This window comes from Nannobrachium achirus (genome assembly GCF_963921795.1).
Source record: "Nannobrachium achirus genome assembly, chromosome: 15".
NCBI classification, from domain to species: domain Eukaryota; kingdom Metazoa; phylum Chordata; class Actinopteri; order Myctophiformes; family Myctophidae; genus Nannobrachium; species Nannobrachium achirus.
In genome coordinates, this window is record NC_137822.1 from 48,830,367 (window position 1) to 48,858,097 (window position 27,731).

The 27,731-nt window shown below is 44.4% G+C and overlaps 1 protein-coding gene across 2 annotated transcripts; it reads left to right on the plus strand.

Moving 5' to 3' along the window:
• Positions 1–788: 788 nt before the first annotated feature.
• On the plus strand, positions 789–27,137 carry LOC308299399 (proteinase-activated receptor 1-like). Of its 2 annotated transcripts, none has more exons than XM_080743174.1 (6): positions 789–1,000; positions 6,816–7,203; positions 9,188–9,553; positions 12,556–12,739; positions 21,595–21,752; positions 24,904–27,137. In XM_080743174.1, the coding sequence occupies exons 1-6, from the start codon at positions 934–936 to the stop codon at positions 25,358–25,360; spliced, it is 1,620 nt and encodes a 539-aa protein (XP_080599300.1). In that variant the 5' UTR covers positions 789–933; the 3' UTR covers positions 25,361–27,137. The 2 variants fall into 2 exon arrangements, with proteins under 2 accessions (XP_080599300.1, XP_080599301.1); XM_080743175.1 differs by having other exon boundaries at positions 6,843–7,203.
• The last annotated feature ends 594 nt before the right edge of the window (positions 27,138–27,731 follow it).

A 27,731-nucleotide genomic window follows, 5' to 3' on the forward strand; every position in this document is an offset into this window, starting at 1 on the left:
TCATCAACATGGATCTGTCCCATTTCCCACATTCCCTCCTGATTGGCTACCATTGCCTTTTAAAGTTTGTGTATGTGACCTGACGGTCGATTATCTCCCCATTTAGGGAGTCTTACTGGTAGATGCGTACCATGTTCTGTGCTCACTGCTGTTGTGTTGTGTTGTGTTGTGTTGTGTTGTGTTGTGTTGTGTTGTCTTGTGTGCTGAGTCCTAAAATAATTGTCTTCTGGCCTGATGATGAAAACACCAGGTGGTAAAAGAGTTACATTCATTGTGTATGTGTGTTTTATTGTTATATAATGTTTAGACTTAAACATGACCTCACTGATGTGAACAGACAGAGCGGTGTTAGATAGCATCTCAACGCTTTGTTTTGATTGGGCCGTCGGAGGAGTGACATCACACGACAGGAATGCACTCCCTCTCTCTGTGTGTGTGTGTGTGTGTGTGTGCGTGTGTGTGTGTGTGTGTGTGTGTGTGTGTGTGTGTGTGTGTGTGTGTGTGTGTGTGTGTGTGTGTGTGTGTGTGTGTGTGCGTGCGTGTGTGCGTGTGTGTGTGCGTGTGTGCGTGTGTGTGTGTGTGTGTGTGTGTGTGTGTGTGTGTGTGCATGCGTCATCAGGGGGGGAAACAGGCCAGAGAAGGGGGGCTTCCTTTTCCCAGACAGATTTCCGCTGAGAGGGAGAGAGAGAGAGAGGGAGAGAGGGAGGGAGGGAGAGAGAGAGGGAGAGAGAGAGAGAGAGAGAGAGAGAGAGAGGGTGGGTGTGTATCATACTAGTGTTGAACTTGCAGTGAGGAACAGCATAGCAAAGCAAGGACTGATACATACCTTATTGTTCATTAGATTTTTAAAGAAATAAAATCTACTTTTCCATTTTTCTCTCTCAGTTCTTGGGAAGCAGGATTTACTCCAACCAAAGCCCATCTGGAGGAAACATGTCTCCTATGAGTGTCCTGTTTGTTCTCCTGTGTGCGCAGGCCGCCTGGGCTTCTGTACATAACGGTAAGAGGAGCATGTTAGCCACATACACTGTGTTATCTAAAGTTATATGAGATTCTTCTATGATGTTCTCAGACTTTTACATTTCAAGGTCCCCCCTTAACTTTGACAGTGTACAAATGGAACCAAATGGGCCCGCTAGGGTCCATTTGGTTCCATTTGTACACTGTCAGAGTTACAATTTACAGTGCAGTTGTAAATTGTACTTACAGTATAGTTAAGTTTATCACATGTATTGAGTGCAATATGATAATAAGAGTAGCTTAGCCATACATTGTGTTATCTGTACTGTCAGTGTATTATATGATACTATACAGTTCTATCCCCAAAAAATTGAATATTGTGTAAAGGTACATTTTCTTGAAACTTTCATATATTTTTTGGGAAACTTTCATAAATTATATTCTAGATAGATTTCACATTCATTGAATTATTCCAAACCTTTTTAGTTAAAAAATAGTTTTTAAATAGCATACAGCTCATGAATACCAAAAGTCCATATCCCAAAATATTCCAATATTACACGAGACCACTCAAAACAAGGATTTATAACAGAGAAATGTCAACCTTCTGAAGTCAGAGTTGCTTGAAGTCCAGTGGGAAGTTTACCACAGTCAGTTATGATTCGGGCTGCTATGACATCTACAATGCTTTATAATACCTGTAATAACAGTACTAGTGGTTCTCCAAGTGGACTCTGAGGACTCAGTGGGGTTAGGGCAGGGGTTTTCAAATGGGGGTAGACTTGTTGTGAGCCTGATAGTTGACAAACCAAATTACATGTAACCACAACTTACCAGGTAACTGGTATGTGTTTTAATGTAAGTTATTGACATGAAAACTGGACTGAAATGTTATGGCCACAGTGTTGAAACTCTCCCTCCATTTTTTCTTTCTTCTTTTTTTATGTTATATGCTTGAAAAGGGGGTTATCATATACCGCTAGTTATGGTTTTAATTGCTTTTGGGCAAATGTTGTTGTCGGGTAAGGGGGGGTACTTTGATTCAAAAATCAGCAAAAGGGGGTACTTAAGCCAAAACATATTGAGAAAGACTGCTTTAGGGGGTCTAAATGGTGGGATCCTTCAGAGGTGGGCAGCATTAATTCCCAGAGGGCCATATGGACCTCCATAAAGTGAGGGAAGGGCAACACTTTGTACAATTGAATTGAAACTTCATACACATAACAAAATGATGTTAAAACTGTATGAATTCGTTAGACATGCCAAGCTACTTTACAACGAGATCCTTTCACAACAAGACAGCTGATCGGTGTACTCTGGCCTGCCTGCAATAAAAATGATTGTAGTTACATAAAATAATCTGTGTCAATGTCGTATCAGGTTTTAAATGAGCCATAAATGAGTCATTTGTTTTTCTTTGAGGACTTCGAGGGCCTGATTGAGATGGTCAAAGGGCCGGGTCCGGCCCCCGGGCTGCATGTTGCCCATTAGGGGTTCCTTTAGAGCAGGGGTTTTCAAAGTGGGTGACGGGGCACCCTGGGGTGCCGTGACGGCAGTCCAGGGGTGCCGTGAGATAATATGATAATATGTGGAATCTTTTTGGACACTTGAAAAAACATTTTAAACTTGAAGTACAAAGTTATTTTCAGTCAGTTCTAACCAAAATGGCTATTATCTCAACGTTTCCCTCGCAACATAATCACTAAAATATCGTCACTGTCGGGCAGAAACCTCGTATCTCTGAGTTTCAAATGTGTACGTCTTTTGATAAAGCAAAGCCCTGCTTCATCATACAAGACTCGCACAAAACTAGTGAAAACAGCTGATCTACAAGCACAGTTGTGTGCTTGTAGATCTGCTGCTTTCACTAGTTTAGTAATTTTATAGATGATAAATACAAAAGAACGGTTTTGGACACGGTTTTGTTTCCACGCGACAACGATGATATGCTCTAAATATAAGATGCTGGGAGTGAAACGTAAAATGTAAGGGTGCCTCGGATTAAAAAAATATTTATGGGGTGCCCTGAGACAAAAATGTTTGGGAACCCCTGCTTTAGGGGGTCTACATGGACCCATACTAGTTTACTTATTGTAAATCACTCTGGATTATGAGTGTCTGCCAAACTGCCTAAATTGTAAATTGTAACTCTGACAGTGTACACATGGAACCAAATGGACCACAACGTGTCCACTTGGTTGAGTTGGTGTTCCATTTCACTGTCAGAGTTAAGGGGAGACCTTGAGATTTATGTTTGAGAAACACTGCAGTATGATATGGTAGTTTGTCTTAAAGTTTAATAAGGGGATTTACAGTCGATAGTGAATGTAGTGAATGGTATTGTACATGAAGTCTGTATACATTTGTTTGCAGCCCATGTTACAGTAGGCTATATTATGTTAATCTGTGTGAATGGCAGGGTTTCTCAAAGTGGGTGTCTTGGCACCCTAGGGAGCCCTGATGCCAGTCCAGGGGTGACTCGGAATACTTTGATAATATTTGGAATTCATCAATATATCACTACATCAATATCACTTCACTATGCTTAGTAAAACAGACCCTGATTTGCACTGTACTTGATGAGTTATTTTTCCATCTAAATTCTACAAGCAGATCTACAAGCTCACAACACATCACCACTATTTTTGGTGAATAAAATAGTTTCCCCCCAGAATAGGGGATCAAGTATAAAGTTATTTTCAGATCAGTTCTGATGGAAACTGATATTTCTCTGTGACATACAGTAGCCTACCCTACCGTATCTCAGCTGGAAAGATGAGCTTATTTTCATAGCGTAATATGATGTAAGATAACAGTGTAATTCAGGGGTGCGGTGGATAAAAAGGTTATTTACAGGGGGCCCTAAGTCAAAACAGTTTGAAAAGCCCTGGTGTATGGATATGAGTATATGAGCTAGGTTAATTAAGCAATATTACACGAGAGGGTGTGCATATAACGGTTATCCTGCACGGCAGTCTTGCCGCAGGAACAAGCCGACAGGCGAGTTCCGTAGGAAGGGCTGGAGTGAAGGATAACCGTGTTAATGCAGACCCTCTCGTGTAATATTGCGATTATACAACTTATTCAACAAAAAAAACACGTCAACTTAATTTCATTGTAATTACGACATTCAATAGGAATTTGTAATTTTTTAATGCCACATTTAGCTACTCTGTCCCTGAACGTCACATGAAAACCGCTAGCCTAGCCGCCTAGAATACTGTGGGGAGAGAGGCGCGCTTGCTGTCTTTCGTGACCAACGCAGCTGATTTCTTTACTTGATGAGAGACCGTGCATCTGTGCTCGTTATATGCACGGTTGGAGAGCCTGTTTTCCATTGAGAGCCCGACTACCTGTTGTATAATGTGTACTTATGTGTAGGGTTGCCACCTTTCAGAAATTGAAATAAGGAACACCTCTTCCGGGCACGCGGTGTGTGCGTTCCGTGCGCGTGGCACAGCCGCCGGCCGGCGAAAAAAGGCAGTCCCAAACCCATGAAATGCATAGAATACCTGTAGTTATAACTATAACACACAACATGGTATAACCTATATTGTTTTGCAGTTTGAAGTGGCCAATTGTTTCTAAAATATGAATACGTTAATTTTGTATGAAATAAAGCAATGTATGAATGATTTGAACCTGGTCCTTGTATTGGGTCACTTGGTGGTCAGTAAAGAGAAGGTAGTCAAGAAACCATTAAGTCATATACTTAAAGTTTAAAGTGCTTTATTAGCAACGAAGATTAAACATGTTTTACTTTAGGCTGAATAGGCTTCACTAGCCTAAACCTGAGCAACTTTACAGAAATAAGAGCCCAAAATACTTATAATAGTCAGATTTGGCAACACTGCATGGTATTTCATCCAACCTAGCCCAACATGGCTTATATTATCAGACCTGGCAACTGCATGTTATTTTTCTCCACACGCTGTAGCTTGGCAAGCAACCTTCACTGACGCTGTCAAGCCACGGGTTTGTTTCTTCCCACTCGCGTCTGTGCCTTTGTAGGCGTCTGTCCTTTTTTGAGGCGGTGGAGTATTGTCTTCAGACGACATTTTTAAAGCGCGCGGTGTGCGTTGACTGTAACTAGGCAACGGTGATTGACAGCGACATGCAGTGCTGTGCATGCAGACAGGGGCCGGGCGGAGAGGAGAGGAGAGGAGACAGTAGGCAGAGCGTAGAGCGCACCGCAGTGACTGCGAGTCGCCTCACAGGCGGTCCGTGCCTCTCCCTCCTTTTGCTGTCTTTTCCTGTGTTTTATTTCATTCATTATTGTTAAATTCTGTGTTGAGGTTTGTGTGACAGACCTTTATGGGGCATTTGGTTAAATACGGAACAAACCGCGTTCCGTATTGGTTCAATACGGAACGCATCTTTTAATTGTCCAATACGGAACGATTCCGTATTATACGGAACGGGTGGCAACCCTACTTATGTGTATGCAAGTCTTGGATGTAACTGTAGAATAGGCTCTTCTCGAGTGTTGGTTCATTATAGGAACATTACAACTTGAACTGTTACAACAGGATGACATGCATAAAGCATAGGCATAAACAAGCTTTGAGCTTCAGCCGACAGCTTTTTGATCAAGCAGGGAAAAAAGGTTTTGGATTACATTATGTCAAGTTTAATGATGACTGTTGATGAGGATCGATATACTAAACTACATTGCCTACTGTAGTCTACATCCATGTTTGTTGATTACGGCTGATACAATAATCTTACAATAAATCCGACAAATCTCTGTGAGTATGTATGTATGTATGTACCCCACACCTGGGGGAGTAATGTTAACTCCATAGACACGTACAAACATATTATAACCACACCTGGGGTCTGTTAGAGTAATGTTAACTCCATAGACAAATACAAAACATAATATAACCACACCTGGGGGTCTGTTAGAGTAACGTTAACTCCATAGACACATACAAAACAGAAAAGAGTACAAAACTATATAGCATCACTTCTTTGGTGCCAAGAATGTGACATGTTTCCATTGTTTGACTCCCAGAAAAACTATCTTTCAAACATGGCAGCCATGTTTGTTTACATTTGAAGAAAACATTATAGCCTCCATCTCATGAATGCCTGAACGGATTTCCAAGCGGATTTCTTTTGTTTGAAAGGTGTGAATGGCGTGCCCACGTGTGGTGCATGATCTGTGCACCATTGTGCACATCAGAACGGGTACACTATATTGTGTATTATTATTTTATGCTTTAACAATAAAAAAAATAGCAGATATACAAGCTCACAGCGCGGCACCGAGTGCCGCGCTGCGAGCTTGTAGATCTGATATTTTTGTTAAATCGTGAACATTTGAATTTTGACCCGATTCTATAAGTGTCTTTTGAATCCTTCTAAGTTATCCTATGTTTCATGTCAGCAATCTGGCCAGACATCGTCAAAGAAAAGGTTCTTTCCACTTCAGTCTGTTCTTGAGAGACTACTAGTGGTTCTCAAACCTTTTCATGTGAAGGACCCCCAAAATGATATGATATGATGATTTATTTGGCCATGGACCCCCATCCCCCCCCCCCCCCCCCCCCCCCCCCCAGAAGCAAACATTTGAGTACAAATGTTCGCTTTAAAAATACATATATTCAAAGATTTGCACAAATATTCGCGCTTTTCAAAAATAGCAGATCTACAAGCTCACAGCGCGGCACCACTCGGTGCCGCGCTGTGAGCTTGTATATCTGCTATTTTTCAATAGCTAAAGTATTCAATAATTCTAGGCCTAAATGGGTTAAAGGGTAAGAAAATGGTGGCAATTGAAGACTACATTATTTGATTTTAATCCTGGTAATAATCGTGTTAATGTTTTCAATCATTGTTGGATCCCCCAGTTACCAGCCCTCCACTGGATCTCCCAGTTACCAGCCCTCCACTGGATCTCCCAGTTACCAGCCCTCCAGTGGATCTCCCAGTTACCAGCCCTCCAGTGGATCTCCCAGTTACCAGCCCTCCAGCTGATCTCCCGCCTCGAGGCCGGACGTTTCTCATGAGACGAAAGCAGACTATTGTCCCTCAGACCGTCATAGAACCCTTCCAGACCATCATAGAACCTTTTCCAGACCCGGACGACGACGCAGAAGATCCGGAAGATCTGGAAGGTCCCGTTCTCTACAGCACCAACCTTCTGAACACAAACGCCATCGTCAGCTCAGCGGAGGTGGAGGTGGAGGTGGAGGTGGTCCCTGCACGGACCAACGCCTCTAGAGGCCCCGCCAGCAGGTAAGGACGATAAGACAGATTATCGTTTATTGTGATGAAAAAACACTTGTCCTCCAGTCAGGCACTGGGATCAATTCACCTTTTATTTGCTGAGCTGCATGTCCTAACCTGACTGCGCCAGATGGTGGCAGCAGTGCGTATGCCTGCATAACGCTCTGCCTTTACCGTCTGAGATTCCTTGGGGAGAGTTGATAACACGGCCCCATCCAATCACCTGCTAAAGAACTTGAAAAAATGGCCCGCCCCTTACATCGGGTCTGCCCGAGCGATCCCAGATGTAAGGCAGAGCGTTATGCAGGCATACGCACTGCTGCCACCATCTGGCGCAGTCAGGTTAGCATATCCACTATAATATACGTACTGTGGTGCCCAAATCCTATATCTGGTGTACTACTGGTTGCCGATGGCAGGATTAAGTTAGACGTGTGCTCTAAATGACTGAAGTCCCAAACTTGTCCTTGAGTTCATAAATCTTATATTTATTATCTCCAAAGTCCTATACTTTGATTACATAAAATAAGTAAATAAACATGACATACAGACATCAGCCCAGAGACACAGTCGAAAACTGTTTGCCTCTCATCAGACAACACCTGTTGCTTGTTACAGAGCCACTTAAATAGGCTACCCAGGCCATTTGGCCTTGACAATGCCCTCCCCTTCAGTGATGTCAACAGAATAAGAAATAAGGCTCAAATGGCTCTTACACGCAGGGACGTGCTGGGCCCCTGATTCAGCCCGGGAAAAAGAGTTGGAGAGGCCCTCATTGCGCTGCTACTCAAAGATTTGCCATTTCAGATCATGACAAGTACAAGCCAGTGGGCCAATTATTGTACTTGAGTAAAATGTTGTCGTTGTTGGGTGGAAACCTTGTATGTCCAAAACCGTTTGTTTTGTATTTATCATTTTAAAAATGATTTAAACTAGTGAAAGCAGCCATTTTACAAGCACACAAGTGTGCAAGGCGTTGTGTCCTTGTAGATCTGCTGTTTTCACTACTTTTGTGCCACGGCCTTGTATGGTGAAGCAGGGCTTTGCTTTGCGAAAAATTTTACAAATTTGAAACTTGGAGATACAAGGTTTCTGCCCGACAGTGACGATTTACTTTGTTGTCTGCCCAGCTTTCAAAATGGAACGAAGGCCGACATTTGATTTTTAATTTTTTCCTAATGGCCAGCCTGGACCGGCCGGGAATGAACCGGCCGCTCGGGAGTTGTCCCGCTTTTCCCAATGGCCAGCACGTCCCTGCACGTACAATTTACAATCTACAATTTAGACATTTAGCAGACGCTTTTAATCCAAAGCGATTTACAATAAGCAAGGTAATACATCAATATAATAAGCCCTTGATCATACAGTATTTTTTTCACTCTCTCTACCAAATGTCCTTGCCCCAAAAAATAGCCGATCTACAAGGTCACAACGCGGCGCGTTGTGACCTTGTAGATTGGCTATTTTTGGGGGCAAATGTTCCGCCCCAGGATAATGGATATTTTCGCAAAATATCCATGCATAGCATAGCTTTTTGGCAACATTTTTATTTTATAAAAAAAAAGAAAAAAAAGAAAAAGAAAAAAACTGTTTTTCTGTTCTTTTTTCACATTAACATCACCATTGGATCCTATTGTTTAGTATTACAAATGCCTTTGGCCACAATAATTGCATATAAATATAAATACACAGAGGCTGACGAACAACAGTCTGGACGAACAACATATCATGTTTTTTATGGTGATCATTAGAATGTCTAGAACATGTTATTATTGTGGAAAGAAATATCCCCAAAATGTAAATTAGAGCATGATTTATGACTTATGGCTATAAAACCTTACAAAAATATAAACAACAAACATGAAATTCTTCTCAGATTTTTAATTTAATTTAATTTGGAAAATAGAAATTAATTCGGGTCTTGCAGGGTTAAATCGCAATTTCTTTGGTCACAATAATCGTGACATGATCATTTTCCCATCCCTACCAACAGGGTCCCGAGCGTGAACTCCGTCCCCAACAACACCTCCGTACCTCCGGAGGAGCCCTTGTTCTCAGAGGAAGCCAGGAGGTTCCTCACCAGTCCCCTCTCCACGGTCCTCATGCCCTCCTTCTACGCTCTGGTCTGCGCCGTCAGCGTCCCGCTCAACGCCGTGGCGGTGCTGGCCTTCGCCCGCGGCGCCCGGGGGTCCCGCCGGCCCCTGAAGCCCGCCGTGGTCTACATGCTCAACCTGGCCACCGCCGACCTGCTGTTCGCCGCCACGCTGCCCTTCAAGATGGCCTACCACTTCAACGGCAACGACTGGGTGTTCGGACCCGCCATGTGTCGCATCGTCACCGCCGCATTCTACTGCAACATGTAAGTTAGGTTTTATTGTCACCGCCGCCTTCTACTGCAACATGTAAGTTAGGTTTTATTGTCACCACCGCCTTCTACTGCAACATGTAAGTTAGGTTTTATTGTCACCACCGCCTTCTACTGCAACATGTAAGTTAGGTTTTATTGTCACCGCCGCCTTCTACTGCAACATGTAAGTTAGGTTTTATTGTCACCACCGCCTTCTACTGCAACATGTAAGTTAGGTTTTATTGTCACCGCCGCCTTCTACTGCAACATGTAAGTACGTTTTTATTGTGACCGTCAGGTCGCAGTTACTATCAAAACCTCCACCGGCTGTCAGTCTGTCAGTGAAACGTCACACTTTTGCCCTACTCATATCTCCGCCACTGTTGCCCCTATATAAGCCACACTTTGCACACACACACTTCTTGGCTGCCAATTTCCACAACCCCCACTCATTTCTCACATGCCCCTCTTCTAGCGCCACCATTGCAAGACACATTTTTGGACACTGCTCCAACAAATTCTGCTCCTAAAATCACGCAAAGCGGTACACAGTATGTCTACAGTCATGTCATCAACATGGATCTGTCCCATTCTCCATATTCCCTCCTGATTGGCTACCAATGCCTTCTAAAGTTTGTGTATGTGACCTGACAGTCGCTCATCTCCTGATTAGGGAGTCTTACTGGTTTTACCTGATTAATTGAATTGCTTGAGTGACTCACTGCTTCAGCCGGATGGCCTCAAAGGTCTAGTATCTCCCTCAGTCCATAGGGATATCCTTTTGGATCAATGGTTAAGATATTGAACTTTCACGCGGGAGACTTGGGTTTGAATCACGGGCATTACACTTGCAACCATCATATATACAAAGAAGATCAACCGCTCTAATAACCCTCAATTCTTAATGACTCCTATCTGGTTTATGCTGTACATGGAATGCCTTTTTTTTCCTGTTGACACCAAGGGCTATTTTCAAACATTTTGTACTTTAAGTACATTTTGATGCCAAAACGTTCATACTTTTACTCAAGTACATTTTGAATTCCAGACTTTTACTTTTACTTACGTAACAGAGTTTTTCTGTACTGCAGTATTGATACTTTTACTTAAGTAATGGGAGTACCTTTTCCACAATTGCTTCTGAGTCATGGTGAGATGACTGAGGCATCAAAACGTCAGTGATTATCTTTGTGTAAAAGGTTATGATCATCCAAGCTGCTCCGGTGTCTCCTTCACATACTGTAGAGATGAAGGCATTTCTCCTTCACATACTGTAGAGATAAAGGCATTTCTCCTTCACATACTGTAGAGATGAAGGCATTTCTCCTTCACATACTGTAGAGATGAAGGCATTTCTCCTTCACATACTGTAGAGATAAAGGCATTTCTCCTTCACATACTGTAGAGATAAAGGCATTTCTCCTTCACATACTGTAGAGATAAAGGCATTTCCGCCATAAGATTAAACAGGAAGCTGACTGTGATCTCATGTTGTGATGGACGTCATTTCCTGGTTTCCTGTGGGACGGTGACTGCACCTTTAGAGGCGCTCCTAGAACAGGACATACTGTATAGATCTGACATCTGGTTTCGTCCCGTCAAAAACCGAGGGGAAAACCGGGTTCAAAAAGGCTTAAAGGAGTAGATTCAAATTCAGATTCAGATTACTTTATTAACCATTGTGTAATACACATAGGAATTTGCTATACTACATTTTTGCATTCAACACGTAGTCACCACAGCAGCCATGGGCGGCGCTATCTTGGAGTAGTTCACCCCCCAAATGACTATGTTTCTATTGATTACTTACACCATGGAGACTTGAGTTCAATAATAGTTTTAGTTTTTTGTCACATTCCTAAGACTAAAATTTGATTACAATAAATGTACCCCCATTGATTCCGGACTGTGTGTGTGTGAGTGCGTGCGTGCGTGCGTGCGTGTCCAGGTAGGCCTACTGCTCTGTGCTTCTCATTGTGAAAATAGCAGATCTACATGCTCACAACGTGAGGCGTGAGCATGTAGATCTGATATTTTCACAACAGAACCGTGTTATACAAAATGTAATTCCTCAACTCTTAGTGCTCGTCAGGGTTGGGGTCCCCGGTTAAAATATGTATAGACCGCCCCACCCTGCACTAAGAGTATAACACAGTTCTATTGTGAAAATAGCCGATTTTCACATGTTCTGCCTCTAAGATTTGGCAATTGGGACAATGTTTAATTTGTCATTTTAGAGGTATTAAAAAAGTCCTTAAATTGTCACTTTAGAAATGTGCAGATACCCTCTATACACTTAAACTTTATGTTGGTTTGTTTACTGTTGAGTGAAAAAAATAATGTTTCACGTTGAGTTAATCATCTGGGGACCCCCCGAAATAATTTGGGGCCACATCAGGTTGAGAACCAATGGTCTACCCCATAGACTCTCTGGTTTACAACTCCCGAACGGCCGGTTCATTCCCAGCCAGAAGGAAAGAAATAAAAAATAAAATGTCGGCCTTCGTTCCATTTTGGGGGCTGGGCGGCCAACAAAGTAAATCGTCACTGTTGGGCAGAAACCTCGTATCTCCAAGTTTCAAATGTATACATTTTTTCGCAAAGCAAAGCCCTTCTTCATCATACAAGGCCGTTGCACAAAACTAGTGAAAACAGCCGATCTACAAGCACACAACGCCTCGTGGTGCGAGGCGTTGTGTGCTTGTAGATCGGCTGTTTTCACTAGTTTATATCATTTTTAAAATGATAAATGCAAAACAAACGATTTTGGACATACAAGGTTTCCACCCGACAACGACGAAATATAACTTAAAAAAAAAAGAAAATGAGGGCCTCTCCAACTCTTTTTCCCGGGCTGAATCAGGGGCCCAGCATGTCCCTGGGTTTAACTGTCTGTCTGTCTGTGTGTGTGTGTGTGTGTGTGTGTGTGTGTGTGTGTGTGTGTGTGTGTGTGTGTGTGTGTGTGTGTGTGTGTGTGTGTGTGTGTGTGTGTGTGTGTGTGTGTGTGTGTGTAGGTACTGCTCGGTGCTGCTCATAACCTGCATTGCAGTGGACCGTCTCCTTGCGGTGGTCTACCCCATAGACTCTCTGGTCTGGAGGAGGCCCCGCTACGCCGTGGCCGCCTGCGCTCTCATGTGGGCCCTGGCCCTGGGGGGCTCCGTACCCCTGGTGATCAAAGAGCAGACCATGCACATACCGGTAAGAGATGAGAGACTTCTGATGTTTAAAGATGGGGTTCCGCCCCAAAAACATGATAATCAGGTATTATGATTTATTAGTTGGAGAAAGATTTTTTCCAAAAAAAGTGTACAGTACTGCTAACATGTTGTTTTATGTGGCCACACCCACAAGTTCATTAAAAGGGGAAGACCACCCATTTTCAATATTGAACTATGTCATTAATTTACCTTAGAGGAGTTGTGTGGAAATAGAAAAAAAGTTCCCCCCTTCTGTGTTTCCTAGAACTGGAAGATTGATTTTGGGGTTTGTATTGTAAAGTACAACGGTGTGATGTCATCAAGTTGTACTTTACAATACAAACCCCCAAATCAATCCTCCAGTTCTAGGCAACACAGAAGAGGGGGAACTTTTTTTCTATTTCACACAACTCCTCTAAGGTATATTAATGAATTGACTCGGAGGCATAATTATAACCACACCCGGAGGTCTGTTAGAGTAATGTTAACTCCATAGACACTGTAGAATAGTTATTGGTTCAAGGAACAGTAGTCATCACCATGGTACATCTATCAGAATGTATGACACAGTATGGTCCGTTTAAGCCTTTTATTGGTCCGTTGCACATACAAGCAATTCCAGGCAAGGAGTCATGAAGGCTTCACGGTTGTGGTTATGATTTTATCTATAAAGAAAGAGAGAAAGAGAGACATAATTATTCTCCCATTAAACAGCACTTTACAGTACAACACCAAGTGACTAACATTTAACAGTTTAAATACACCATGTGACATTAAATCTACATATACTTAAGTTCTATGTGCTCTGGGAAACATTTCAAGGCACACAATAATCAATAAGTATAATATAAGCAATTGAACTCTCTTCAATGATCATCCAATAACCAATACGTATAGTACAAACAATTCGACTCACTTCATTTATCATAATGAGGGCCTGCTGAGACTCCCTGGTCAGGGCTCTCAGAGGGAGTGTGGTTGCTGCTGGTGCCAAACAGAACTGAGGGAATACATGCTGTATTTATAGCAGGCCAGTGATGAGTGGTTATTGAGCACAGGTGTGACAATTGAGGGGTGGATCCAATCAAGGAGTAGGGGGAGGGTTTCTGACTAGATGACTTTTGAACAGCCGCCCCCAAATACTGTAAGGATTTGCAACTCCCAAGAGTCATACTAGGAAGCATCATGCGGAGGGTCCTCAGGAATTTCAGGCAGTTTAATGAGTCGAGAAACTGGGCGGACATAGCACTTATTCTGTACCTTCACTTCTGCCGTCCTGACGTGGCCATCCTTACTTGACAGCGCCTTGGTAATGCGACCAACAGGCCATAGGGTCCTTGGGAGTTGCGGGTCCATGATCATGACAACCGTATTGACTTGCAGGTCCTCCTTGTGGGTTTGCCACTTCTGTCTGCCTTGCAAGTGGGGAAGATAACGCTTAATAAAGTGAGACCAAAAGTGATCAGCCAACACTTGGCTATGACGCCACTGCCGGCGACTGAGGAGTTCAGAACTCGGATAAGAGGCCAGAGGCAATGAGGAGTCTCGCCGCCCCATAAGAAGCATATTTGGGGTCACAGGGTCAGGATCTGCAATATCTGAGGAGACATAGCCCAAAGGCTTAGAATTCAATATGTTTTCAACCTCTATAAGAAGTGTATGTAAAACTTCAGCAGTAACCAGTTGGATGCCGAGGGAGCCCTGCAAGGCCTGTTTAACAGAGCAAATTTCCCGCTCCCAGGTTCCTCCGAAATGAGGAGCATATGGGGGGTTGAAGTGAAATCTGATCCTTTGTTTCTCAAGTAGAACTTGGAGGGATGGATGAAGTACCTTTAAGGCCTTTCTAAGTTCCTTCTCTCCTCCCCTGAAATTGGTACCCCGGTCTGACCAAAGTTCAAAGGGGGTGCCCCTACGGGCCGTGAAACGGCGGAGAGCCATGAGAAAGGAATCTGTGTCGAGACTACAGAGAAGGTCCAGGTGTACAGAGCGAGTTGTCAAACACTTGAAAATAATACCCCAACGCTTCTCAGTCCGACGTCCATGTTTAACATTATATGGTCCGAAACAATCCATTCCTGTTGAATAGAAGGCAGGCTTGTGCAGCTGGAGACGAGCTATTGGTAGATCTGCCATCCTAGGTACGACTGGCCTGGCCCGCCACCTTTGGCAGGAAACACATCCATGCTGGTACTTCCGCACAGCCTCCCTCCCTCTCAAAATCCAGAACCGTCTGCGAAGCTCAGCAAGTACTCTTTCAGGACCTGGATGTTTCAGTCTTTCATCATACTGCTGAATGAGCAGCTTAGACACTGTATGTTTGGGATCAAGGACAATGGGGCAAGTGGCATCAGGTTCCTGTTCGCTATGCCGCAGCCTGCCTCCAACACGGATAAGGCCGGTGTCTGGACAAACCTCCGGGGCAAAGGATAGCAGACGACTAGTCGATGGTAAAGGTCTCTGAGCCTTGAGACTAGCGAGATCTTCCCCAAAACTGTCCATCTGTGCCTGGGCCAGAGTTTCTATTTCTGCCTGAAGGTAATCGTCCGCTGTCGGTATTGCAGCAGCCTCTGGAGATTGGATTTTTTGGACCATGGCGTCAAGAAGGTCCTGGTAGGTATTATAATGACTGAAATCTAGGACAGGCCTACTTGTTGCCACTCCACAAAAGGACGGCTTGATTTCAAGCTGATGGCTATCCGTCTCTCGGTTAGGGCCATCCGGGGTTTGGGGCCAAGTGTCAGAGTGTTGGTGAAGGAATTTAGGGCCTTGGCTCCACCGGTTTGGCCGCTGGATCTCTGCAAGGCTTTTACCTCTCGTCAAGTCATCGGCTGGGTTGTTTACGGTATCGACATACCTCCAGTCTTGGCAATTTGTAAGCTCTTGTATCTCAGACACTCTGGTCCCAACAAAGACTTTAAAGCGACAGGAATCTGCCTGCAACCAAGCAAGCACAGTGGTCGAATCGGACCAAAGGATGGTATGTCTGATAGGAAGCGTCAGTTCTGTTTGTAGGAGTGCGCTAAGACGGGCACCAATTAATGCTGCACAGAGCTCTAGTCTTGGAATTGACTGCTGCCTCTTTGGTGCCACACGAGATCGAGCAAGCAAGGACACCTGGACTTGCCCCCTTTCATCCTCTGACCGGAGGTACGCCACTGCTCCATAAGCTAATTCTGATGCATCACAGAATATATGGAGGTCTTGTTTGAAGGGGGAGGAAAGGCGGATGGCTGTGTAGCAGCGAGGCATAGTTACAGTGGGTAGAATTGATAGTTCATCCTTCCATGCATTCCATCCAGAGAGTAGATCAGAGGGCAATAGGGGGTCATCCCATTCCCGTCGCTTGTCCCATAGCCGCTGAATCAGCACCTTTGCTCTGGTGGTGTAAGGGATCAGGTACCCTACAGGGTCGTAAAGGCTGGCCAGGACATGGTAAATGTACCGCATTGTTGTGGTGGCTGATTCTGTCACTTGACCTCTGTAGCCAAGACAATCTGTTTGACAGTTCCACTGCAAACCAAGGGTGCATTCGGTAGGGGACAGGGATTCCTTTGAGAGCCAAAACTCACTGTTCTCAGATCTAGCTTCCGATGGCAAGTGACTGATGACCAGTGGGTTATTACTGGCCCATTGCCGAATGTTAAACCCAGCAGAAGACAGAATCGACCTCAGCTGATCAAGGGTCTGTCGGGCCAGGGCGACCGTGGGGAAGCTTTGAAGGCAATTGTCAACGTAGAATCCCCTTTCTACTGAATGGCGCACTGGGTCATCTGGCTGCGTATTCAGTTCAATATGCCTTTGAAGGGCAAATGTAGCACAACAGGGGCTGCAGGTCGTCCCGAATGGCAATACCTGCCATTCGTAGATGGAAGGAAGGGAGTCTTTCTTCATAGCCCGCCAGAGAAAGCGTAAAAGGGGCCTATCTTTGGGCAAGAAGCGAACCTGATGGAACATACTCTTAATGTCGCCACTAATGGCAATAGCATGTTCTCGAAAGCGGAGTAAAACTCCAAGAAGGGAAGGCCCCAAAGTAGGTCCAGGTAACAACATCTTATTTAAGCTCTGGCCGTGGTATTCGAATGAACAGTCAAAGACAAGCCGATGCTTTGCGTTATGTGTCACCATGTGATGAGGTATATACCATGCTTCTGGGGAGCCTTGAACTTCCTCACCCGTAAGCCGTTTCACATGACCTGCCTGTTCAAGCTTGGAGACCTCGGCTGCATAAGCTACCGCCTTCTTCGGATCCTTGGCTAATTTGGATTCCGTGGCACGCAGTCTAGCCATTGCAGCCTGTGCAGGAGCATTCAAGGAAGGAGTCCCTGGAATCCTTAAGAGGGGCGTGGCATAACGGTGAATCCCATCCACTAGGACTCTCTCTGTGGCTGCCTCCAGCATGGCCACTGCCTTGTTATCCAACTTGGACCTGGTGGCTGCTCTATCATTCCGATGGGGAATCACATCCAATTGCCAGAGCCTTTCCACATTTTGGAACAGCTCAGTTGATCGAGAAACATTACAAATGTGGAAGCACTTGGCAACCGAAGGAGATGGTTCCATGTCTCTGGTGGGGCCTTGCAGTGTCCAGCCAAGGCAAGTCTTCACGGCCGCTGGTGCGCCTGGTGGGCCAAATTGAACCGGGGCTGTAGGTAAGATCAAATGAGTATGGTCTGAGCCAATGAGAAGTAGTGGGGTGACTTTATGCATGGGGGTTAAGGGTAGTCCACATAAGTGTTTGTATTTCTTCTGAAGGGAGATGACCGGGTGTGTATGCTCAGACAAAGCAAGTCGGAATTGGTGGCTGACCTCACTTTGAAGGACACACTGGTGCCTTGGAGCATCTCCACTCCTTGCCTCACTGTTCTGAGGGCCAGATGTTCTGGTTCTCCATCAAGCTGAAGTTTATGAGCTGCTGACTGCAAAAGGATAGTCCGCTCTGACCCGTCATCCAGTAGTGCAAAGGTCTCCAAGGTATGGCTGCCGTTCTGTAGGATGACTTTAACCAGTTTCAAGAGGACTTGACCGGCATGACTTGGACGATCAAGGTAGAGGGTGTGAGCGGTGGAATTGACAAGATACGAACTTGAATCAGAATTATTGTTAATCTCACAAAGGATCTGTAGGTGTCTTCTCTTGCAGGTGTTACAGTACTTCTTCAATGTGCACTTCGCGGCCAGATGTGGCCGGGCACAGCGCCAGCACCTCCTATTCTTTCTGATCCACTCTGTGACTTGCTGCTTGTTCAGGATTTTGAAGTCATCACATCGGTTTATATGGTGGCTTGTGGAGCCACAGTAGGCACAGGGGGACACAGGGGGACCCTGCGGTTCAAAATGCTCACCAGAGTCAGCTCCATGATATATGGTCGTAGAATAGGTAGGTGCTTGTGGTCGGTGGGGTCGAGGGGGGTTTTGCCCAAGGCAGTCACGAGGTTGGCAACGGGACTCGAGTTGCAGCCATTCAGAAAGGTGGATAAGATTGTAGGAGGCATCTACCTGGTTTCGCAACATGTGGCGCTTGAAGCGGCTGATCTGTTCATGTGGAAGCTTCTCCAGAAGCCGATCTACATGAGAACCACAAAGGAGTTCAGCATTGCCCTGGTCAGGCATTGTTCTCAGCAGCCCGACCAGGGCTTGAACACGTAATGCCAAGGCGTCGAGAGCATGACCATCTCCAGGACGAACTGGAGGAAGAGCCATGATGGTTCTTAGCTCCTTGAGGGCCAGCTGACGTGGCTGGCCATAGCGGTCATCAAGGGCTCTCAAAGCTTCTGTGAATGGCTGCTGGGCATAAGAATAGGCTAAAGCCAGGCGTCTGGCCTGGTCTACCTTGAGATGGTCAAGAAGGATGTGGAACTTGAACTCTTCCGTTTCCTCTGGATCTAGTAAGTTATTCAGGGCCATTCTCAGCATCCTGTATTCCACCTCATCTTCTCTGGTGAAGTCTGGAAATTTAGGGGCTTCCACTGGCCTGTAATGCCTGGATCGGCCAGCAGGAAGTGCTGCAGCTTCTCTATGCCCAAGTACAGGCTGCTGGTGGGGTGGGAGATGGGTGGCAAGTACAGACTGCTGAAGGGGTGGAGGATGGGTGGAAGGTATAAGCTGCTGAGGGGGTGGGGGATGGGTGGAAAGTGCAGGCCGCTGAAAGGAAGGGGGATGGGTTGAAAGTTGGGAAGGTGAAGGATTAGTTGAAACTGGCCGATGGTGAAGAGCTGGGGGGTACATAGGCATGGAGGAATGAGAAACCAAGTGATGAGATGATATGAGCTGGCCAGAGGCTAGATGGTGTGAGGGGACCAGTTGGTTAAGGGCTGACTGCAGGGGGGGGGGGGGTGGCGTCGATGTGACCGAGTCTGGTCTTGTGGGCTAGGGCCCGATGCCTGTAGGTGAGTTGTCATGGAGGGGGAACTGCTTTGTCTGGGAGCTGCATCGCGCTCGGAACAAAGGCGCTGCAAAAGCTCTCCTTGCTGCTTCATCTGCTCTGCTTGCTGCTTCGCCTGCTCTGCTTGCTGCTTCGCCTGCTCTCCTTGCTGCTTCATCTGCTCTGCTTGCTGCTTCGCCTGCTCTGCTTGCAGCTTCATCTGTTCAAAAAGGTAATCAATTTTCATTGCTTGGCTAAGCTCTGGGGTGCCTTCTGGTGCTCTACTTGAACTTGGGGGGGGCTGAACATTGTTCGGATGTTCAACCTCCTCTTCAGGGTGTTCCTCTTCTTCATGCTCTTCCCCTTCCTCTTCTTCATGCTCCTCTTCATGCTCTTCTTCATGCTCCTCTTCATGCTCTTCTTCATGCTCCTCTTCATGCTCTTCTTCATGCTCTTCTGATTGCTCGTATGTGTGGTCTGGGCCTGTAGCAAACCCCACCTCGAAGCCCTCCAGGCTTTGGGGCAGGCGGTGGGAGCGTTGAGGGCGAGATGATTTGGTTAGCTCCTCTCCATTCATGGCAATGACACTTATCCGGGATCGAAGGACCACTTGTAGAATAGTTATTGGTTCAAGGAACAGTAGTCATCACCATGGTACATCTATCAGAATGTATGACACAGTATGGTCCGTTTAAGCCTTTTATTGGTCCGTTGCACATACAAGCAATTCCAGGCAAGGAGTCATGAAGGCTTCACGGTTGTGGTTATGATTTTATCTATAAAGAAAGAGAGACATAATTATTCTCCCATTAAACAGCACTTTACAGTACAACACCAAGTGACTAACATTTAACAGTTTAAATACACCATGTGACATTAAATCTACATATACTTAAGTTCTATGTGCTCTGGGAAACATTTCAAGGCACACAATAATCAATAAGTATAATATAAGCAATTGAACTCTCTTCAATGATCATCCAATAACCAATACGTATAGTACAAACAATTCGACTCACTTCATTTATCATAATGAGGGCCTGCTGAGACTCCCTGGTCAGGGCTCTCAGAGGGAGTGTGGTTGCTGCTGGTGCCAAACAGAACTGAGGGAAAACATGCTGTATTTATAGCAGGCCAGTGATGAGTGGTTATTGAGCACAGGTGTGACAATTGAGGGGTGGATCCAATCAAGGAGTAGGGGGAGGGTTTCTGACTAGATGACTTTTGAACAGACACTATACAAAACAGAAAAAGTACAAAACTATGGCACCACCTCTTTTAAGTGTCCCCAGCTAAATCGCTTATAGTTAACCAAATGGACCTTTGTGGCTCTGTGACTCTGAACTCTGGTCTGTACAACTTTGTTTCCATATGTGTACACGTTCCCCGAAAAGTAAATGGTCCACTGTAAAATGTAAGGTAAACTTTGAGCTTTTCGAACAAATTAATAATAAACCATTGGATAACTGCCGAGACATCACTTTGAATAACCAGAATGACAACTGTTAGTTGTAAAAGGTAGCATTGTTCTTCATTAATAGCCAGTAGGCCTGATATTTAATGAAGACAGAATGCACTTGCCCGTCGTTGGGGCAACCTGGAAGCACACACACTCCAAACGTTTTATTTACTTGCCACTGGCAGTTGGGCAACTGCTAGGGCACATGCACAATCCAATTCATTTATGAACGGGAACACCTTTTTGTGTAGTACAGTACATGACTGCGATCCGGAAAGGGAGGCGAACCCGGGGACGCGTTAGCGGTCAAGCTAAGAGCCAGGCTCTCTGGCGGAGAGTAAAGCCCTTTGCACACAGATGTGTTTTTCTCGCACGGAAAAAACAGACGATTTCATCTTTTTTAAAGAAAACAATGATTCTGATTGATTGAAGAATTTATTAGAAGTTTGCAATAGAAAAAAAGTACAGTTTCATGACAGTACAAATCACTGGTACAAGGTCAACTAAAAGGAGATCCTAGAAAGCTGAGGCTTATTTCCACAGGAACCACACTTTAAGTATCTCATATAACATTGAAAGACAGACGGATAGAACATAGTACTTTATCTAGGATAATATCAGTTTCAAAAGCATAACATCAAAAACAAAAATCTATGACCTTGTGCACACCGGCCCAGAATTTGCCGTGCAGCAGGTGGCTGCGGCTGTGCGTTTTTTTCCCGATCGAACTCAGTTCGATATGTGCACTCATCACTCCTTTTATGACTCCTTTTGGGATCCGCAGTGTGAATTCTGCACAGCCTTGCACACCAAATCCAATGTGTTTTAGTCATGCAGCAAACAAAAAGAAACGCAACGGTCCTGTGTGCAAAGACCTTAACGCAGCACCCTATAGGAGCCTACAAATGTACGGTATGTACTGTAGCAACATATTGTTTTTGTATTTTTTTTTAATTACGTGTGTGTGTGTGTGTGTGTGTGTGTGTGCGTGTGCGTGTGCGTGGTGTGTGTGTGTGTGTGTGTGTGTGTGTGTACAGGACATGGACATCACCACGTGTCATGATGTCCAGGATGATGAAGGAGATCTGAGGAACTTCTACATGATCTACTTCAGTGTCCTCTGCTGCTGCCTGTTCCTGCTCCCCCTGGTGGTCACCGCCGTGTGCTACACGCGTGTCATCTGGACCCTGAGCAGGTGAGGAACACTTCATATAGTCTCCATACCCAGGGGCGTCACACCAAATTCTGGGCCCTGAGTACAAGGATTCACTGCGGGCCCCCCATGAATGTTAACTATTGAAAAATAGCAGATATACAAGCTCACAGTGCGGCACCGAGTGGTCAGTGGTGCTCAAACCTTTTCACGTGAAGGACCCCCAAGATGATATGTATTTGGCCACGAACCCCCATCTCAAAATATTTCGTTCCAGGGACCCCCCAGAAGCAAAATTTTAGTTAGAAATATTTGCTTAAAAAATACATATAGCCTATTCAAAGATTTGCACACATTTTCACGACTTTTCAAAAATAGCAGATCTACAAGCTCACAACGCAGCACTCGGTGCCGCGCTGTGAGCTTGTAGATCTGCTATTTTTCAATAGTTAAAGTTACTAGGGCCCCTCCATCTTGGGCCCTAGTAACTCAGTCCCACTTCAATATTGCAATATAGAAATATTCTGTTACGAGTAGAAGTCTGGAATTAAAAATTGACTTGAGGAAAAGTACAAAAGTATTGCCATCAAAATGTACTTAAAGGACCAATCTTAGAAAATTGTGCAAAATATCCTGTTTCACAAGTTTTCTTTTGAAAAATGTTTTGAAAACAGCAGATCTACAAACTCGCGCAATGCCACACATTGTGATCTCGTAGATCGTCTATTTTCAAATGGTCGGAGTGTATTTAGGCCTGAAATTGTTAATGTTTGTTTTTTAATAATAATCAAAATCTACAAAGAAACTAGAAACTAAAGTCTTTAAATAAATGCAGTGGAGTAAAAGAATAATATTTGCCTTTGAAATGTAGTGGAAAATTGAAAAATTGAGAATTGGAAATACTCCAGTAAAGTGAAAGTACCTAAATGTTGTACTTAGTACAGCACTTGAGTAGATTTACTTACTTTACACAACTGGTTCAGAAACTAAGTAGACTTGGTTGATTTTGGTCTTTTGAATAACATTCCATTTAGTTTTAGTCATATTTTATTCATCTGAAATGTTTTGGTGTAAGTCTGGTTTCAGTTTACTTATTTAATGTAAAATCTATCTATTCCAGTCGACCAAACTTTATTTTGGCAAGCTGTGATGGCATCGCATTCCCCGATTATATACTATACAATATTGGCTTCTATTATAACCGATCTACAAGCTCACAACGCGTCACAGCTTGTAGATCAGCTATGTTCTGAGGGGGACACCCACACGGCAGCCAAACATTAAGTTACTTTTCTTAGTTCTACTGAATCTCTTCTCCTCTAGCTGTCAATGTATTTATAGACATAGTTCCAAACATAGGATCTCTTTTCCATTAGTTGTCAATGTATTTAGACTAAAGGCTGGGCAATATATCGAAAATAAATCGATATCGAGGTATCAACATGCGAGGTATACATATTGATGAAGACGGCTTGAAATGAGGTATTGGTGTGTGAGTCAAATTAATTAACAGACACACTATGCATGCACGTAGCACATGCACAAAAAATAACTATATAATGCAATTGATTTAACTAATATCGCGAGTAATATTGATATCGAGGTATTCAACAACGTTATGGAATATCGGAGGTTAGGGTTACTTTAGACATAGTTCCAGTCATAGCTTAGTTTTTACTCTCAGAATTAAAAACCCCAAAGGGTCCATTTGATTGATATATTTGATTACAGCAGAGCGAAGTTTAGCTTATAGGGGAAAAAAAGCCATCCACAACATAGATTCCAGGTTTTCACTGAAACATCTGCACATTCTGCAGTGCAAATAGAAATGTGTCTGTCATTGTAAAGTAAACTGATTGAGTCGTCATACTGCAAGTATAAATATTGAACCAATGTCTCTCATACAATAATAATAATAATAAAAAAAGAAAACGCTACTCACCAAAACAAGAAGGAAAACTACGGTACTTTCCTTAGTGGGAACACTCAGCCCCCCACCTCACGTCTAAAATACACTTTTTTAACCAGAAAAGAAAATATTTCACTGGATGTTTTAGCTGCTCCACACTGCCCTTGTCAATAGAAACTTTCTTTGAGCAGATTTCCGGTGAATTCTTTTCCTTCCTGGTCATAAAGTGTATTTTAGACGGGAGGTGGGGGCTCAGAGTGGAACAAGTATTAAGGAAAAGTAAGGAAAGTATAGGTTTCACCTCCATAAAGTACACCGCCATAGAGTAGTGAAAGTGAAGTTTTTATTTTGACTACAGAGGAGAGGTGTGCAGTCTTTCCTGTGAGTGAAAGAGCTCATGGGTGACATAGTGTTAAGGAGAACTCCTCTTAACCCTATGGACCACAGCTATAGGACCACAGATACATTTTGGGGGTCTTTACAATTTACAACTAACAATTTAAGCATTTAGCAGACGGTATTAATCCAGAGCGATTTACACTAAGCACATCAGTATACATCAACATCAATACATCAAATGGAAAGAAATAGTAGGCAAATCTAAGAAAACAGGTAACAAATTATAATTATAAAAATACAAAAATGACAACTAAATGACTTATATGGTCATTGGGGGTAGGAAAGTGTTACAGTAAGTGCTGTGGGCTAAGGTGGAGTCTGATGACCACAGTTTACAGTTACAGTTTACAGTTTAGGCATTTAGCAGACGCGTTTAATCCAAAGCGTTTTACAATAAGCATATAATACATATAATCACTATAATAAGCAAGATAATATGTCAGGTCAGAACATCAACAACAATACAACAAATGCATATGAATATCAATCTAGAAAATACAATAACATAGGTAGACCACACACCTAATCAGTAAAAAAAAGGGTTTCTAAAACCTAAACATGCTATCTTGCTTCATGTATGGTCATTGAGTGTTACAGTAGTGCTATGGGTTTATGTGGAGCACTACTGTAACACTCAATGACCATACATGTCATGACCACGGTAGGGATGGACATCGGAATCGGCCAATATCAAAAATCGGCAGGTATGATATCAAACCGGCCGAATCGGTGACCAGCAGGTCACTGACATAAATACCGTTTTTATGCCAATTGTGTCTATGGCACTGCACAGCATGACCACGGTGAAAGCTATGGTTCTTGACATGAAAACGTTGCAGTGTGCTAAATGAAACCTATCACTCCTCTCCTCTCCTTTCCCAACAGGATCCCCCATGGCGTGACGGGCCAGTCCCGCCGTAAGGCCCGCGCGGTGGTGATGGCGCTGACGGTGCTGGTTCTGTTCGTGGCGTGCTTCACCCCCACCAACATTCTGCTGCTGGTCCACTACCTGCAGATGGGCGGTGCCCACAACGTGCCCGACGGATCCTACGCCGTCTACCTGGTGTTCGTGTGCGTGGGCAGCGCCAGCTGCTGCCTGGACCCGCTGGTCTACTACTTCGGCTCGTCTCAGTGCCAGCGGCAGCTGGCGGCCGCGCTGGGCTGTCGTGCTTCGTCGTCGGGCGACAAGAGCGGCACCCACTCGTCCTCCGAGTCGTCTCGCAGCACCAGCTCCCGCACCATCTTCAAGTCCAGCCTCCTCAAGTCCTCCAGCGCCAAGCAGAAGGACAGCAGCTCTGCCAACGAGGACCTGAAGAGCCAGTACAAGAAGCTGCTGCTGTGAGGAGCTGGCGGGGAAGGGCTTTCTTTGGGACGATTTTTTTAAACTTATCTGAGGGGGTGGGGGGTCCGTCGTGTTCTGATGCATTCCAAACTTAGGGGTCCTTGAAATGACAAAATGAATCACTGGGTTAGAATGACTGCAGTACCAGGCCTGGAATTTCGTCATTTTAGGCCTTTAGTGTTGTCAATTCTTTTAGGCCAAGTGCCAGGGCAGGAAGGCCATCAATTAAAACAATGATTTTAAATCCACGCCAGACACCTGTGAGTGACTCTTGCAGTGTCGACGCAGAACAAATAATGAGGAGTTTTTAGCTCCGGGATCATCTTCAAGGCCAGCCTCCTCGGAGGAGCCCTCCAGCTCTGCCAACGAGGGTTGGCAGGGGAGTCTTTTTTTGGGACACTTTTCTTTTTAAACTGATCTGAGGTGCGTGTATCAAAACACTGTCTTCTAATGCAGTGTTTCTCAACCACTGTGCCTTCGGTGTGCCCTTCTTTGAGATGCTTTGGTGTCTATGAAATGTGATAGTGAAGTCACGATTTAAGGTGTTTTAAAACCTTGTTAATACCTCAAGAATTTAAAAGGAAATGGACCATTACTGTATCAAAAGTAATCAGCAAACGATATAAAAAACTAGTAAAACATTGGCCAAATTGTAAAATAATATAAGAAAGAGGCAAACATTTTGAAAATAGCCACACGACACACCGTATATCTAGGTGTGCCCTGGGATCTGTTGGCTATGAAAAGTGGCAGAACAAAGGTTGAGAAACACTGTTGTAATGCATTCCAAACGTAGGGGTCCTTGAAATGACAACATGTTGAATCACTGGGTTAGAATGTCTGCAGACACCTGTTAGCAACACTTGCCATGTCGACGCAGGACAATTAATGAGGAGTTTTTAGCTCCTGGACCATCTTAAGCTGTAATCCTGGGCTCTGCTCTCCCTCTGCCAACCTGGGGAGAGCCCTGAAGTGAGCTCATCCTTCTATGCATGAGGAGTTCAGGCCGCGTCTTATCACCTGACAGGGCTGGGGGGGGGGGGGAGTTTCCCGGGTAGGACGTAGCGCGTGGAAGGAACACGTTATTCCCACCAATCCCTCCAGGACTATCTTTAAGTCCAGCCTTAAGTATAGCTCCAAAAAAGCCAACAACTCTGCCAGCGAAAGCCTTAAAAGCTGCTGGTGTGAGAGGGGTTCTTTTTTAACTGATCTGGGGGGTCCATCGTGTTCTAATGCATTCCAATTTTGGGGGTCCTTGAAATTACAAAAAAGGTTGAGAATCACTGGGTCCAAGCTCAAGCTCCGAGCAAAAAGAAAAAAGGCAACAACTCTGCCAACGAAGGCCTTATAAGAGCTGGTATAAGAAGCTATTTTTTAGGACGCTTTTTTCCTAAGAGATGGGTTTTGGAACTGTTGGTTCTCAACATGGCGGGTCCATCTGGGGACCCCCAAGCAGGGTGGGAGGTTCTGCTTTTTCATGTTCCAGGGGGTCCCCCCCCAGCTAAACGATTGACCAAATGGACCCTTGTAACTCTGAGAGTGCACACTTCAACCAAATGGACCCTTAAAGGTCTGTAACTCTGAGAGTGCACACATATCAACCAAATTGACCCTTAAGCCGCTATCAGAGTCGGGTCCGCTGTGGAAGGCTATCCACCGCGGTGTAGTGCGGTGTAGTCTTTTTGAGTCATAAAACTACAACCTTAACGCTCAAAAAGACTACACCGCACTACACCGCGGACCTGACTCTGTTCGAGGCTTTACAGGTCTAACTCTGAGAGTGTACACATGGACCATTGCAGGTTCATTTGGTTCCATTTGGTGTTCTTTGGAATTAAAAAATACAAAAGTTTGAGAACCACTATATTGTACATATTGTATATAACTGTATATCAGTCTGTAACTCAGACCACAAATATTAGCAAATATTTCAGGGGGGAGGGGGGAGGGGGCACATTTAGCTACTGTATGTACAGTATATGAGATTAATATTGAAGTCAATGAGACCAACGGGTCGCAAATCAGGTTTTGCACAAAATGACCCAAAAGGGCAGGACTCTTGACCCTTTCAAAACACCACTTTTGGTGTAACACCTTACAATGGCCAGTCACAGCTTTTAGCGTTACACAGTATATGGTATAGACACATTTCTGGTCCACGTTACACTGATAAGAAGTAGATGCGCGCGCAGGTCGCTACCAACATTTGCCAATGAAACCAGCGCTCCCCAAAACAACAGGTTTTTGGGGATTGATTACATGATACAGTCACCTGTGCATTTAGTCTCAATGTTTGTAAACAAGAAACGGGTCTATATGCTCTTTCTTTGTCCCATGGGTGGATGATGACTTTTTGTACATACTTACTTTA